Raw genomic sequence first — 14,198 nt, 5'->3', positions numbered from 1 at the left:
TCGAATTCAACTACATATCCCATGATACACCGGTAACGTCCGTTAGTTTTGCTTCCGGGCGAAGTAAAAACGAGCAGGGAAGACACTTTTCAGCCGGTAAAACGTGATTAAAATGTGGGAAAGTCGGCTTTATACGGATCCCACATGAAATGCTGATGGTTTTATAAGGTACGTGCAGAGAAAAAATATTTTTTACGGATTTTTTACGCTTATTATTCGTTAGCTTGCTAGCTAACGTACTTAAAAACGATAAGTAAACGCTTATAACATTAATGATTTCCTGTCAGTGTGTTTTGGGAAACTTCTGCGTCTTATTTTTAACCAAATATGTAATATAACCACACCTCATTAAATTTGTTTGATGTTATTTCCTATAACATATACATATAGATGTTATAATCAGATTAACATATTAGTTAATGTGGTCCAGTATTAAAATTATCCGTTTTTAATGATAACTCGCACATCTAATTAATAATACCTTTATCTGTTCATATTTATTTAGGAACAATGCTTATTTGATTTTTTAAAAATTCATTTATTTGTTGGGGATGTTGAAATAAGCTACTTTATTTAAAATACAGAGCATAAAGCTCATGTGCTTCACAGAGAGATTAGGGACTGTTCGTTATTTATTACAGATAAGTAGATGGTGCTAAATTTGGGGATGTTGTTTGACTTGGTTCAGGAGTGAGACTTTTCAACTTTAAATGAATACCCTCTGGACTTTAAATGGCTGTATTATCTATACCCTCTAAATCCCGAATATGTAGCTCACAAAACCACAATACACTACACATGAAAATACACAACACACAAAACAAGGGCGGCAACTAATGTTTATTTTTTATAGTTTATGGAAAACTATGGATTATTTTCTCTATTTATTGATTGGTTGTTTGCTCCATAAAATTGTGAAAAATGTTGATCAGTGTTTCCCAAACCCCAAGACGACATCCCCAAATGTCTTTGGTCCACAACAAAAAATATATATGTATTTAGGTCACTGTTACAGAAGAGTAAAGAAAAAAGCTGTAGATCAGCTGTAAATCAGATAATTTTGTCTTTTCTTTTGTTTAAAAAAGTACTCAAATGGATTAGTTGGCGATTAATGTAATTGTGAAAACTAATCGATGAATCATTGCGGCTCTACACATTGCTCACACATCAGCACATTTGTTAAACTACAATACAATGAGCTGTAGTATTTCCTTTGGCTCATCCAGCACTTAATCTTTGTTATTAAGGATTTATTCCTGGAATTAGTTGGTAACATGTTCCACATTTGGAAACGCGTTGTCCAAAATTAGCTCTACAATGAGGTGGACTAAAAGGACATGACCTAATTGACCCCAAAGCGATCATGACGGTTTCACCAGCTCTAGAAGAGGAAATGCTGTGATGAGACACTCCCACTCAACACATCGTATCGTCAATGCCCCGAGGTCCTAACAGGAGCGCGTGTTGTTAAGGTCATTCAGGCGTAAGCAGCTATAAGTGTTCGTCACCACGGCGTCGGCTCAGGCAGAGGGGATTAAGGCATGTACTTGGAAGGAGACACGAGAGAGGCTTTTGCTATTCTTAATCTGCATAGGTATAGGCATAGGAAACTCCTGTGCGGGACCCATTCAGACAGCTCTCTGCCATCAATATCAACTCTGAGTCATTTATCTTTTCCTCTTTTTGAACAAGTGTTTTCATACCTGCCAGGATGGATCTTGGGAAGGCAAAGCTGCTTCGGACGGGTCTCAACACTCTTCACCAAGCCATCCACCCTGTGCACGGGATAGCATGGACGGACGGCAAGCAGGTCTGCCTGACATCTCTGTATTTTATCAACGGCGAGGTGAATTTTGGGGACACAAATGTAATCGGGCAGTTCGAGCACGTCTTTGGGCTCTTCTGGGGCCCGCTGTGCTGCCCGGACTCCCCAGCCTTGCTGGCTGTTCAGCACAAGAAACATGTCACCGTGTGGCAGCTGCAGCTCAGCGCGCTCGAGCAGAACAAGCTGCTGTGCACTCAGACTTGTGAGATGAGCGAGCCGTTCCCGTTGCTCTCCCAAGGCTGTGTGTGGCATCCTAAGCTGGACATCCTGGCTGTGCTGACCAAGAGAGACACCTCTGTGTTGTTTTCAGTCCGAGTGGACAACCGGAGAATCAAAGCGGACATTAAAGGTAGCGGACTCATCCACTGTGCATGCTGGACTAAGGATGGCACACGCCTGGTGGTCGCTATAGGAAGTTCTCTTCACTCTTACATCTGGAATGACATCCAGAAGAGCCTGGTGGCGTGCTCCTTCTGCCCCATATTTGACGTGGGAGGCTACATTTGTGCCATCGAGGCCACGGGCGAGGCTCGAGTCGCTGTGGCTACAGAGCTGCCTCTTGATAAACTCTGTGGGTTAAACGCCGGCATCGCCTTCGACATGCCAACGGAGGCTGAGTCGCTGCAAAGCCACGGCTCGCATGTGGTCATGTCAGAAGACGACAACCTTTTAGATTCAAGAAGACGATCTTTTGAGTCCGAGAGGTCCTACATCCCGAACTCAGGCCCTCTGGACCTCACCCACCTCTTGGCGAGGCACCGCCGCTCTGACCCCAGCCCTCTCATTCACCTGCGTCGCAGAGACACAATGACAGGCTCCGGCCAGGACTCCTCACACCTCATCCTGGTCACATATGAGCGTAAAGTCACCACCAGCCGCAAAGTGAGCATCCCGGGGATTCTGGTTCCGGATATTGTGGCTTTTGACCCACGTGGGTCCACAGTTGCAGTGGCATCCAACACCTGCAACATGGTGCTGGTGTATTGCATCACAGCGTCCGCCATGCCGAACATTCAGCAGATCTCTCTGCAGACGAACGAGAGGCCCAAAGGACTTTGTTTCCTCAACGACAAGATGCTGCTGTTGATGGTGGGCAGGCAGAAGTCCAACGACCCTGCCTTCCTCCCGTCGTCTAACACGGATAAATATATTCTCCGTCTCGTAGCCAAGGAGCTGATGCCCGACGGAGAGACTCCCATCACACCATCCCCCTCTCCTCACAACCACGAGTCGAACTTCTGCGCAGGGATTAGGAGGCACTCGGAGCACCTGTCTAAGGACGACAGGGAGCGCCCAGGGATAAAGGACTTGGTGTTACCTGGAGGGGGAGTTGTTCGCTCGCCGGGCAACACGCGCAGGCTGGTGACGGAGGTGAGGAGCAGCGAGCCCAGCCCCGTCACTAGCTCTGTGGACTTCTCCGATCGAGCCTCAGCCCTGTCCAGCGCCTCCTCCATCACGGTTGAGAATTTCGACATGGAGCACGTCAACCGCATGACCAGCCTGGCGGTGGCCGGACAGGTCAGCAGGGACTCCAGCCGGGCCAGCTCGCCTCGCCTCGAGCCGGCGGACAAGCTCCACACGGACCCGACGCTGCCCATGCCCGAGAAGACGCCGGGTCCCTCCAAAGAGCGAGCCCTGGAGCAGCTGGTTCAAAACATGGAGAGGCTTTTTACGCGCTTTGCAGACGTACAGCAGTGCCTGACGGAAATCAGAGATTATACCCAGAACGGCAAAAAGGCCCTGAGCGTCTACCCCAACGCCTGTGAACCCCCTTATGTCAATGTCACCTGTCAGGTACAGTTTTACTCACTACACTCTCTTCTTTGTGTGTTTGTAACTGACTCTGCACGGATGAGCTCGAGAGACGGTGATTCCTTTTCTTCCTACACACAAGCAGCTTTTGCACGAGAGGCTTAAAGAGCTTAATCAGCTGGATTTTACACTTTAAGGATAAGCAACTGAAATACCTGGAATCGTTTAATGTGTTACAGAATCCATCTCTGCTGTCTCATTGGCTTATCTGATTGTTTTCTTGGTGGGTTACTACGCTTTTTTAAAATTTTTTCTAGGTCTGATTTCTTTATTTGAACACATCATACAAACATATCAAACCCACAGTTCATTTGAGTAAATATTCAAGCACATCTGATCTAATACGGTTTCTAATCAGCATCATTTATCCCAAAAAAACAACAGTTCTTTGTTCATTATGCAGAAGCAGTTATCAGAAAATGTGTTCATTGACGAGCGGAGGCCGGTGCTGCTGTGCGATGGGAAGTTGTGTCTGCGTGCCCTCCAAGACCTCTTCAACCTCACTATTGTGGAGATGATGTACGGTACGTGCAGCCTTCTTTTAAATTGCACCTTAGAGTCTCATTTGCTTTCTGTTTAAACCTTGGAAATTAATTTGCCTTCACTACACAGCATGAAAGTCCACATTTCTGATGTTACAAATCTTCAAACTCCTGCACCTAATTTTGTCTTTTTACTTTACACTTTGAATTACCTGTTTGCAGAAAGTAGATTAACCTGACTTGTGGTAATAGCCATATTTCTGCAGAAAACCCACCTCTGACACCTACCTGCAAATCTTGAAGAAGAAAAAGATAATTTATCCAAAAATCTGTCGAAATTTGGTTAAAAATGGTCTTGAAAAGATCTAAAACAGCGTTAAATTTAAGTGTCTGATAACTGTCGACATGCTGAATACAAGGTTAATAAATTAAAACCTCTTAGAGGAAACTCCTCGTAGGTTTTTGGGAAGTTCTCTCTCTGAGTGTTTTTCGGTGAGCTTGTGTGACGGGTTTCCCTCGTTATCTTGTTATGTCACCTGAAAGTCATCAGATAGGCTGTCCTTGTCAAACTCTCTGCAGGTGCTCCTCTTTAGCTTTTTTTTAAACCTTTATGTGAGCTATTCACACTGAATTTTAATTCATGAAAAACTCTCATTTTATTGCAGTCTTGGACAGCATCGCAGGTGTGTCAGCGTGCGTAAGCTATAATTGGAAGTGATTAAAAGCCTAGGTCAGATTACAGGTTTAAAGCAAAAGCAGCTTACTACTTTTTAATGAGTGAAGTGTTTCGTTGCAGTAGCACCAAAACACTGTGCTGGCCAGAGCTGACACAGCGGCAAGTATAAGCGATCACAAACTGCCTTTTGCGGTGCTTTAACTCTTTAATTGATAGTTAAAGGGACACTTTGTGGGGATGCACGATATTGGATTTTTGTCAATCTCAGATACACTGATACTTTCTGACTCATTTTGGCCGACTGTCGATAACGATAAAAGCACATATGTTTTTCCACCTAATCGCAGAGAGCATCAAGTCTCTCCTGTAGAGGAATTAACATTTTATCATGATGGTCCACTGATGGATTTTCGGTAAATCTTAGATGCACAGAAAAACATGCTAACAGGTCTTGTGTTTTGACTCCAGGTCCATTGTGGATTGTACTTGTGGCAGATGCAGACGGCTTTGTGCCTCTCACGTTCAAGCCCAAAGAGGAGCTCACAGTGCGAAACGGGAAGCGAAAAACTACCCTGAGGACTCCCGGGAGTCCGGACAGCTCCGCCCCGTCCAGTCCAGCCCCCGGCCAAAACCCCAACACAACCACAGAGACCTCCACATAGTGCCTCCAAAGACACCTCGGTTTGGACTTGTGCAGTATTCCTCCGGTATCTAAAATATGCAAAGCGGAGCAGATGTGGACTGAAGATGCAGATACATAGTTATTGTTACGTTCATTTTTCTATTAAAAAACAGCAGTGAGTTTAAAAAATGGGCTGCCTGTTCAGATGTGATGTTTACATGCTGCTGCTTTGAAATGAACCTGAAAGATGTTTGAGCCATGTTTTGTTTTTTCTTGTTTTTGTTGACAAAATGCAGTGAGGACAACAACTGTAGTGCCACGATGCTCCAACAGCCCGGAGTACGTTTTAGAGATAAGCCTTGAATTTTCCTGCTGTCATATTTCAAGATCCAGTAGAGGCTTATATATTTTGTAAATGTTTTGATTTTTATTTGTTTTTCTTGAATCCCTGCAGAAATCCCCACTGGTACGAAATTCAGGTTTTTAACCATTTTTTCCCCTTTTTTTCTTAATGTGTAATTTTTGTTATACAACAAAAGTGGTTTAGAAAAATATTGATGCACTTTTTCTCCGACACTTGTAATGTGTCAAAGCTCAGTAACACGACTGTACCAGTAGAGGGGGCAAGAGTCAACAGAAACTTCCCTTTTATCACTATTCAGTGCTGCACTGAGCTGTACTGAAGACCAAACCAGTAAAAGTGTATCTTGTTTTGAAAGAAAACCCATCTTTTAGAATCTTTTTGAATATTAAATCTGAATAACTACTTTGCACTCCTTTGTTTGTTACTAACACCTTACATACACTTTGGAGTTTTTAGTTACGCTGAAAGATTTCGCAACGACTGGGGACGTAATCTATAAATGTAAACTGCATTTCTGTACAAACTTTGCAATTTGGATTTTGTCGCCTGAACTCTGCAGCAAAGAACGCACACACATGAATTCGGTCCACCAACCAACCTCTACAACATTTATTCATTTCATATCATCAGCCCTCAGTAATCATATATCATAAATAAATAACAGTGTTGTAGAGCTAAACACAGCAAATAATGATACATTCATTTATATAAATTAGGTAATCTTATTATATTTTCATATATATATATTCAAGGTAACTGTACAGTACATGTGAGAATGAAACGATAATGTTTACATTAAAACAATTGAACTATTTCTCAGTGTAATATACACTAATGAACAACCTTCCAGCGATCGGCGCTGGAATACGTGGCTTTGTGGATTCACTTCATTCAGGACGCAGCTCACACGTTACCCAAATCGTCCACTGATCTGGAGCCGATGCTTTGTTTCCTGTTGAGACAAAATGTGTTGAATTAACGACAGTCATGAGAAGTAACAAAGTACATTTACTCAAGTTCTACACCTGAGTGCAGTTTTGAGGTGGACAGGATAAATGAGACTTGGATCCTGCACAAATTGTATGAAAGTTAGGAAAATTATGTTTTTATAACGTTTTTCTGTTGTAAAATGTGGATCTCTATCACTTCAATTCATCAAGAATTTTCTCTGTTTTGGATTCCTCCTTCACCGTGGAGGCATCAAATTCAACACAAGATAAGTATTTCTTTATTTCTATTTCTCTCAGGTGAACATTCATGATTTAATCTCACCGTAGCTCATCCAGGCACAGTCTGTTCCTGAGCCGCACGTTTTCGCTGATAGGATAGAGCAGCAGGATCATTAACCCTGTAACGATGAAGGCCACCGGGGCAGCACCGATCAGCAGCTTCAGGGTGTACACCACCGGAGCTGGCTGCTTGCAGGCGCCGGTGTCATAACCTGCAAATCTACACACACAAACACACACAGGCAGAGATCCAAATTAAACACAGTCACAGAAAATCAACATCCACACTGACGCTGCAAAACTGGTAATGTGCAAATGTGTGCAAATGTCCGGCAGCCAGGGGCCAATCGCAGCAGCCGCACACGAGTTTCCGGGATTTTAGAACGTTTCAAATGTTATAGTCCTTTCCTTGTATTTTTAGATTTTTCTAGGATTTTAGGAAGTTTCTAGAATTTTAGGGCATTTTCTAAGAATTAAGAACATTTTCAGGATTTTAGGATTTTTCTGGGATTTTACAAGATTTCTTAGATTTAAGGACGTTTTTAGGATTTTAGGACATATCGAGGATTTTAAGACTTTTCTAGAGCTTCTAAGATTTTAGGTTAGATTAGAGATTAGATTTTAGATTTTAGAACGTTTTCTGGATTTTAGGATGCTTTTAGGATTTTAGGACGCCCAGATTTTTTCTAAGATTTTACAAAATTTCATGGCTTTTAGGACATTTCTAGGATTTTAGAACGGTTCTTGGATTTTTAAATGATTGAAGACGTTAAGGACGTTTGTAGAATTAAAGGATGTTTGCATAATTTTAGGACATAGCCAGGATTTTTAGGATAAGATTTTATGAAATTTCTATGATTTTAGGATCTTTCTGGGACGTTTCTCTGATTTTTGTATGTCTCTAGAATTTTACGATTTTTTATCAGATTTTAGGATATTTCTAGGACAGTAGGTGCTTAGCCAGGACTTCTGTCGGGGAATTGTACTTTTTTGATCAACAAGCTCTATTTTGATGCTGTTGTACGCACTCTGGCACCTTACGTAAACTAACAGTACAAAATAATTCCCAGTGTGACTCACTTCATTTTTATTGTGAATTAGAAACTGTTGGGTCACCCGGCACCCTACCGGGGGCCAGATTCAGCCCACTTGTAACTGCTGTGTAGTATCATGACACCCTAAATGCAGATCCAGAGCGTCACAGAGTGTGTACATTAACGGTGCACGTGTGATAATAACGCAGACTCACTCCAGGCAGAGCGTGGAGACTCCCAGGGAGATGCCGGCTGCAAACTTGGTGAAAAACACGTAGAAGGAATAGAAGATGGCTTCATGGCCTTTAGAGTACGGGTTGGCCAGTCTGAAGTCATCCACCACATCTGGCAGCATAGACCTGAACAACACACACACACACACACACACACACACACACACACACACACACACACAGTTTAATGTTTAATGTTTAGTTTAATGCACACAAATCTGCTGCATTTGTTTATTTTTTTCTGCAGGATTTCCTAACGTGTCCTTTATCTTTAAACCCTCCCTCACGCTCACTTTAATCATCTTATACAAGATGGCAGCAGCTGATGATGTGAGGTCTACTTATAGCGCTCTGATAAAGCGGTGGGCTAAAATTACAGAGCTAATAACACGATTAGATGATGAGCGGCGGGCGGCACCACCGGCATTGGCCCACAGACAGGATAAACAATCGGGCCCTTCCAAAATAAACATGCCCCCGTGGGAGGCCCCTGTAATTTGGGGTTTGAGGGAGGGGACAGGAGATGAGTGAGGAGCGGATTTACACAGTAACGACAGAAAAACAGACACAGAGGAAGAATCCTGCTGCACCTCTGCTGGTGTATCAGCTCTGTGATGGTATGGAGGATTTATAGCAGACGCCGCCTCTGATTCATAGAAATGACGTCATTTTATGACCCTGACGTGACCCGAGTGGACGGATGGAGCCACGAAGGCACCGAGTCGCCACTAACTGCAGGTCGCTGCGCTATTGTGGGTTAACTAATGACACTTTGCATCAAATCAAAGGAACTAACATGAGCAGCAAAACCACTGCACAGACTTCTAATCAGGCTGCAGACAATGTCAGAGGTTCAGTGGAATATTGGAAATATTAAAATAAATAAATATTTAAAATTAATCATTAATGATAATAATAATCAACAACAATAATAAAAAAAATATCTATATAATCTTATTTAAATATATATAAAAATAATCATAATTTGAATATATTCAGGGTATGAATTCATATTCTAAGGATACAAGCTGTAGTATATTTCTTTATTTGATTTATTTAGTTAGTTTCTTTATTTTGAACATGTCAAAATAAAATAGGAAAACAAAATAAAATACAGGCAAGAAAAGCAACTTCAGAGTGCCCATTGGACATATTCCATAAACAAACCGAACAAAAGTATTTCATGTCCGTAAAGGAGGAGGCTGAATATATTTTTCAAATACATGTAAAGAGAAGCGTTATGTATGTTGTGTGTTGTTTCCAGTATGATTTTCTCTGGAGTTTCTTACCACGGCAGCAGGAGCGAAGCAGCCACACTGAGTCCGGAGGAGACGGCCACAACGTACGCCACCACAACATTAGGGATGAAGACCAGCATCAGCGTGAACGGCATGATCCACTAGAACAGACAGAAACACAGATTAATACGGTTTTTTTTTGATGAGGATGCCACATTCCCATTTTGTCCACAAGATGGCGCACACGTCAAAGTCAGTGTTAAAGTGACTCTTGCAAACCAGAATAAAAACAGTGGACTCACAGTGATGCCGCAGAAAGCTGCCGTCTTTTTCCCAAACCTCTGCAGAAACCATTGCCACAGCGGGATGCTTATCACCGCGGAAACCTGCGGGAAACAAGAGAATAAGTGATGCCGTTTATATTATACCACTTTGCATTTTAACCCTCTGTGGTTATGGTGCCAGTTGGTAATAAAAAAGTTTGTTTTGTTTTGTTTTTTGTCATGAAAGGGGTGAAGTAAACATGATTAAAAGACATTTTCAAAAAATGTATTTTTTGGTTACGTTCACTTAAAGCAACACTGTACCATGATGATAAGATTTGAAAAATACTGTGAGAACAAAGTACTAAAGTACAATACCAAAGAACATTACTGTGTGGGAAATATTCAGAAATGATCAAATTTATCTCGGTTTATTTGAAAAATAAATACAATTATGATGACTGTTATATGCTACAAACTTAAATACACAATACCAAAAACTGTCATGGTGGGATTCCATAAATAAGACATTTGCAATCTAGTAATTTTTTCATTATTTTGAAATTAAGCACATTAAGCAATCCAAAATTAAACATTACTCATCTATTACTGCAAAAAAAAACATTCTCTAGATTTTTAAATGACAGAAAAAGACGTTCTCAGACCATTTTGGGGGGAATTATTGGGGCTGAACCGTGCCAGGCCCCAAAAAGGGACTCAACATGGCCTCAAGAAAGTCCTGTTACAATATACAGGTTTAAATATATGGTTTCCTGAGGCTCAACGCCGTACCATGGAGGGTTAAAGAGAGATTATATTTTTGGGAATTCGTGAGGCGAATCAATGATAAAAGCCGTACTCACCAGGATGGTCAGCACTATATTCTGGAAGTGATCCCTCAGGTCGGCGGCGTAAGTGCAGAAGAGGACGAAGTTGCTCTGTACCAGCTGCAGAAATCAGAGATGAAACGTTCAGATATTCAGCCTCGTCTTGTCTACTCAGCGCTGCCGCTCGGCTCGCCGTGCTGAGCGCCAAACGAAGTGACTGGAGAAGCTGCTGACGGCGTTTTGCAGTGATTTATTCCCACCACCCCCCGGGGCTCACACGGATGACAACTGACACTTCGACTGAGATGAGAGGGCGAAAATACGCAGGAATAAATCTGCTGCAAAAGTCGGAGTAGTCTGCAATAATTTAAACCCCCGGTGTCGAAACTGAAGCCTGAGAGTGACAGTCAAACAGCAAGGATGTGCCGCGCTGCTATCACCCACAAGGGACTTAAAGCGAGTTTTAAACTGCGAGCGCTCAGTCTGCGCTTTCCTACGCCGATCCGATCAACAGACACCGAGCTTTTGACATCAGAGCCCCTCGACTTTGGAACGACCTTCCTGAGGACATAAAACTCGCAGAATCAGTGACATCTTTTAAATCACGTCTTAAAACAGACTTGCTTTTATGCGACGTCACCTTTATTTATGTATTCAGTCATTATGTATTTATCTCTCTCTCTGCTCTCGCACTGACTCTCCGTGCCTCATCCTTCTGTCGTCCTCTACTCGCCATCTCTTCATGTCTTCATTTATTTACTTGTTCATCTCTAATTTATCTTCTCATCTTTGTTTTTTCTCCGCTGATGTGATGTCGTCTTCTGATATTATTTCTTACATTATTTTTTATCATCTTTTATTGCATTTATTCTTATATTTTCTAACATTTTATTTAGTACTTTAACTGCCTTTAGAGATCTGCCTGTTTTATCACTTTTATTCCTTTTATTTTCTTTATTTTTAGTTGACCTTTTGTGTTCAAATTTTGTTCTTGCCTTTTTGTTTGACTTTTGGCCTGATTGTTGGTGTTTATTTCATCATTATTATTATTATCATTATCATTATTATTATTATTATTATTATTATTATTATTATTATCATATTATTATTTTTACCACCATTGTTGTTATTTTATTTTTTATTATTACTACTATTTCTACTACTGCTGCTATGATGATGATCATTATCGTTATTTTTATTATTATAACTTCGAGCTGCAGCATTCACATTTTCAGGACGCCACATCGCCTCCTTCCACTGTAACGAGTCGTGTGTGAGGAGTGCTTCATTAATGCATTTGCTTTTACCTGGATGGCGACGGTGATGAAGAGGAACGCAGCGGTGAGAGTGAGGTACGGCCCGTGTCTCATCACCAGGATGAAGCCCTGATGGAACGGGATCTGCTTCTCCGTCTTTGGGGCGTACGGATCTGAAACAAAGACGATGTGAGTAAGCAGCGTATCGAATAACATGCAGTCAAAAGAGAGAATGTGTTGCTGCCCCTGCAATGCAGAGGATGCTGTGTGTCGCTGATAATAAAGATCAGAGAGTTGAGAGCAAACTCTGGCAGATTCCCAAGTAGTTCAACGACACTCACTGTGAAGCAAAAGTAGAGAAGATGGAAGGAAAATAGAAGAGCAGACGTTGCAGTTATGTAGTATGCAGCTTAGCCCAATAACCCAGAGGGAAGCCCCGAGGCTGCTAATCTCATCCACTGTACTGGTTTAAATCCAAAATGAAGTTCCAATTATGGGGTGGCTGATTTGAATTTTCGTAATTAATGCTTAATTTCATCTTTTTTTCTTGTTTTGTTCGTGTGACAGAGTATAAATAAGTGACAAATTACACAAACAAAAGTGTAACAAACTATAAAAACAAAAAAGGTTTTCTTTATGAATTTAATGTAACACCAGGTGAAAAACTAATGATCATTCTGGGGGTGAAGTATTCCTTTAATGCGTACTCAAGCATTTTTCAAATCCGACACCTCCAGACTTCCTTTGTTTTGTCTTGAGATAACCACTTTAAATCATTAATTTATTTTTAAATAATTTTTTGTCAAACAACTGATTGTTCGAGCAGACTTTAATAGAAAAATCTCACCGTCTCTCTCTTTGACTCCCAGGAACATCACCACGGTGCAGATGAGAAACACTCCTCCTATAACACCAGCAGCGATCATGTACACCTCCTTCTGCAGAGACAGAGAGAGCACACATACAGAAACATCAGTGCATCTCTTCTTACACATCCAGCACAATCCCGTCTATTCTGAGCACATCTTCAATCTTTCAGTCATAATGGACTCAAATATCTGAAAAAAGCTTGATTTCAACATGCTGTAAAGCCATTCTGCACACTTTTATGTCAAATAAAACACTCATCTGTGCTTGATTTATCGCCTGCGACCTTCCGAGTTGTTTTCCACATCAGTTTAAACTTTTCACTGTACAAATACAAGCATAAACAGGAGGAAACCTCAAGTACATCTGCATCCCAAAATACAGCCTTAACCATTTAGCGCCGAACCCCGACAGGAACTGCTCTGCCTTAAACAACCTCTGTTTGTTTGCTATTTTTCCGTGCGGCTCGGCCCGGCGGTTCATTATTATTTATGCACTTCAAACACTCCCTGTTTCTGAGGGCAGACCCAGTTCGCCCAGACGGTGTGCCACCCTCACCAGCGACCGCGGAGGAATTTAGCGGGTGGCTGCAGAGGGTTTGGCGTGATGAGTGGGTCGCCCCGATAGGGTTCACCCAAAATCCATTGGAAAAGAGTCATCTGAAGCCCAAATAGCTGTGGTGCGACCAAAATCCAGGACAGTTTGGACTTGTTTCATCTTTGTAAAAAGGTCCCATGATGGATTTGCAGCAGTTTATTAACAGCTCTGCAAACTGAGATGTGGATGTTCCCTCAAACTCAAACCCTTTAACACCTGGAGTGACATCAGGGATTTTTTGTGCTGCCTTCAGACGCCTTTCATAAGCATTTAAACCTCTGAAACCTGAGAAAACTTGTTTATTTTGAAAACATGGTAAAGGCACCAAGCAACTCGACAATAAATGTCCCACAAATTACAAAAAAATGTAAAAGTTACGGGGGAAATTACCTTAAAATTGGGTGATTATTTTGAAAAAAGAAGGAAAATGTCCAGAAAATGAAAATTTTAGTTATTTACTTACATTATGTTATGTGCTTTTCAGCATTTTATTAAAGTAATTTTTTGTTTCTTTTTTTTTATCATTATAATTTTATTTCTGCTTTTATGTGCCTATTTTCAGGTAATTTTCTTAGAACTTTTTAGTAATTTCTTTTCACTAATTTTTTGACCACCTCTTGTTTAGTTGCTCATTGCCTTCTCCCCATGCTTTATATATTTACAAAAAAATCTGATAATGACACATTAAAAATCATGTTAGAGGAAAAAAGACATAATTTTGTAAGATTTTTTTCATTTTCTTAAGGTCATTTTTGTTTTTGTTTTTTTTTGTAACAATGCTATTTTTTCTTGTAACTTTGTATAAATTTCTTGCTTAGGTTTTGGCCATTCCTTGTTAAGGTGCTTGTAGATATTAACAAAAAAACTTGTCTA

General features: G+C 41.2%; 2 protein-coding genes across 3 annotated transcripts in view; one reads left to right on the top strand and one right to left on the bottom strand.

Moving 5' to 3' along the window:
• Positions 1 to 24: 24 nt before the first annotated feature.
• On the top strand, positions 25 to 6,183 carry wdcp (WD repeat and coiled coil containing). Of its 2 annotated transcripts, none has more exons than XM_042503594.2 (4): positions 25 to 168; positions 1,711 to 3,619; positions 4,041 to 4,161; positions 5,264 to 6,183. In XM_042503594.2, exons 2-4 carry the CDS (start codon positions 1,712 to 1,714, stop codon positions 5,455 to 5,457), a joined length of 2,223 nt encoding a protein of 740 aa, XP_042359528.1. In that variant the 5' UTR covers positions 25 to 168; position 1,711; the 3' UTR covers positions 5,458 to 6,183. The 2 variants fall into 2 exon arrangements, with proteins under 2 accessions (XP_042359528.1, XP_042359529.1); XM_042503595.2 differs by having other exon boundaries at positions 42 to 168; positions 1,693 to 3,619.
• A 178-nt stretch (positions 6,184 to 6,361) lies between these two features.
• The window catches only part of mfsd2b (MFSD2 lysolipid transporter B, sphingolipid), a 29,845-nt gene continuing 22,008 nt past the window's right edge, over positions 6,362 to 14,198 (bottom strand). Inside the window, exons 8-15 of the mRNA XM_042503596.2 lie at positions 12,709 to 12,799; positions 11,913 to 12,034; positions 10,642 to 10,725; positions 9,818 to 9,901; positions 9,567 to 9,676; positions 8,260 to 8,403; positions 7,054 to 7,230; positions 6,362 to 6,733 (exon numbers count right to left, since the gene is read on the bottom strand). Of these exons, the coding sequence (XP_042359530.1) occupies positions 6,685 to 6,733; positions 7,054 to 7,230; positions 8,260 to 8,403; positions 9,567 to 9,676; positions 9,818 to 9,901; positions 10,642 to 10,725; positions 11,913 to 12,034; positions 12,709 to 12,799 (861 nt within the window). The 3' untranslated portion in view covers positions 6,362 to 6,684. The remainder of the gene's footprint in view (positions 6,734 to 7,053; positions 7,231 to 8,259; positions 8,404 to 9,566; positions 9,677 to 9,817; positions 9,902 to 10,641; positions 10,726 to 11,912; positions 12,035 to 12,708; positions 12,800 to 14,198) is intronic.

This window comes from Plectropomus leopardus, chromosome 16, assembly GCF_026936395.1.
Source record: "Plectropomus leopardus strain MGB_pleo_1.0 chromosome 16, ASM2693639v1, whole genome shotgun sequence".
Classification (NCBI taxonomy): domain Eukaryota; kingdom Metazoa; phylum Chordata; class Actinopteri; order Perciformes; family Serranidae; genus Plectropomus; species Plectropomus leopardus.
Note: the sequence above shows the minus strand (reverse complement) of the source record. Positions and strands in the feature narration are given on the sequence as shown.

Coding starts and splice junctions, on each gene's coding strand:
- wdcp (XM_042503594.2), top strand. CDS start 1,712: ATGGATCTTGGGAAGGCAAAGCTGCTTCGGACGGGTCTCAACACTCTT. Junction 3,620..4,040: donor ATGTCAATGTCACCTGTCAG/GTACAGTTTTAC, acceptor TTCATTATGCAG/AAGCAGTTATCAGAAAATGT. Junction 4,162..5,263: donor TATTGTGGAGATGATGTACG/GTACGTGCAGCC, acceptor TTTTGACTCCAG/GTCCATTGTGGATTGTACTT.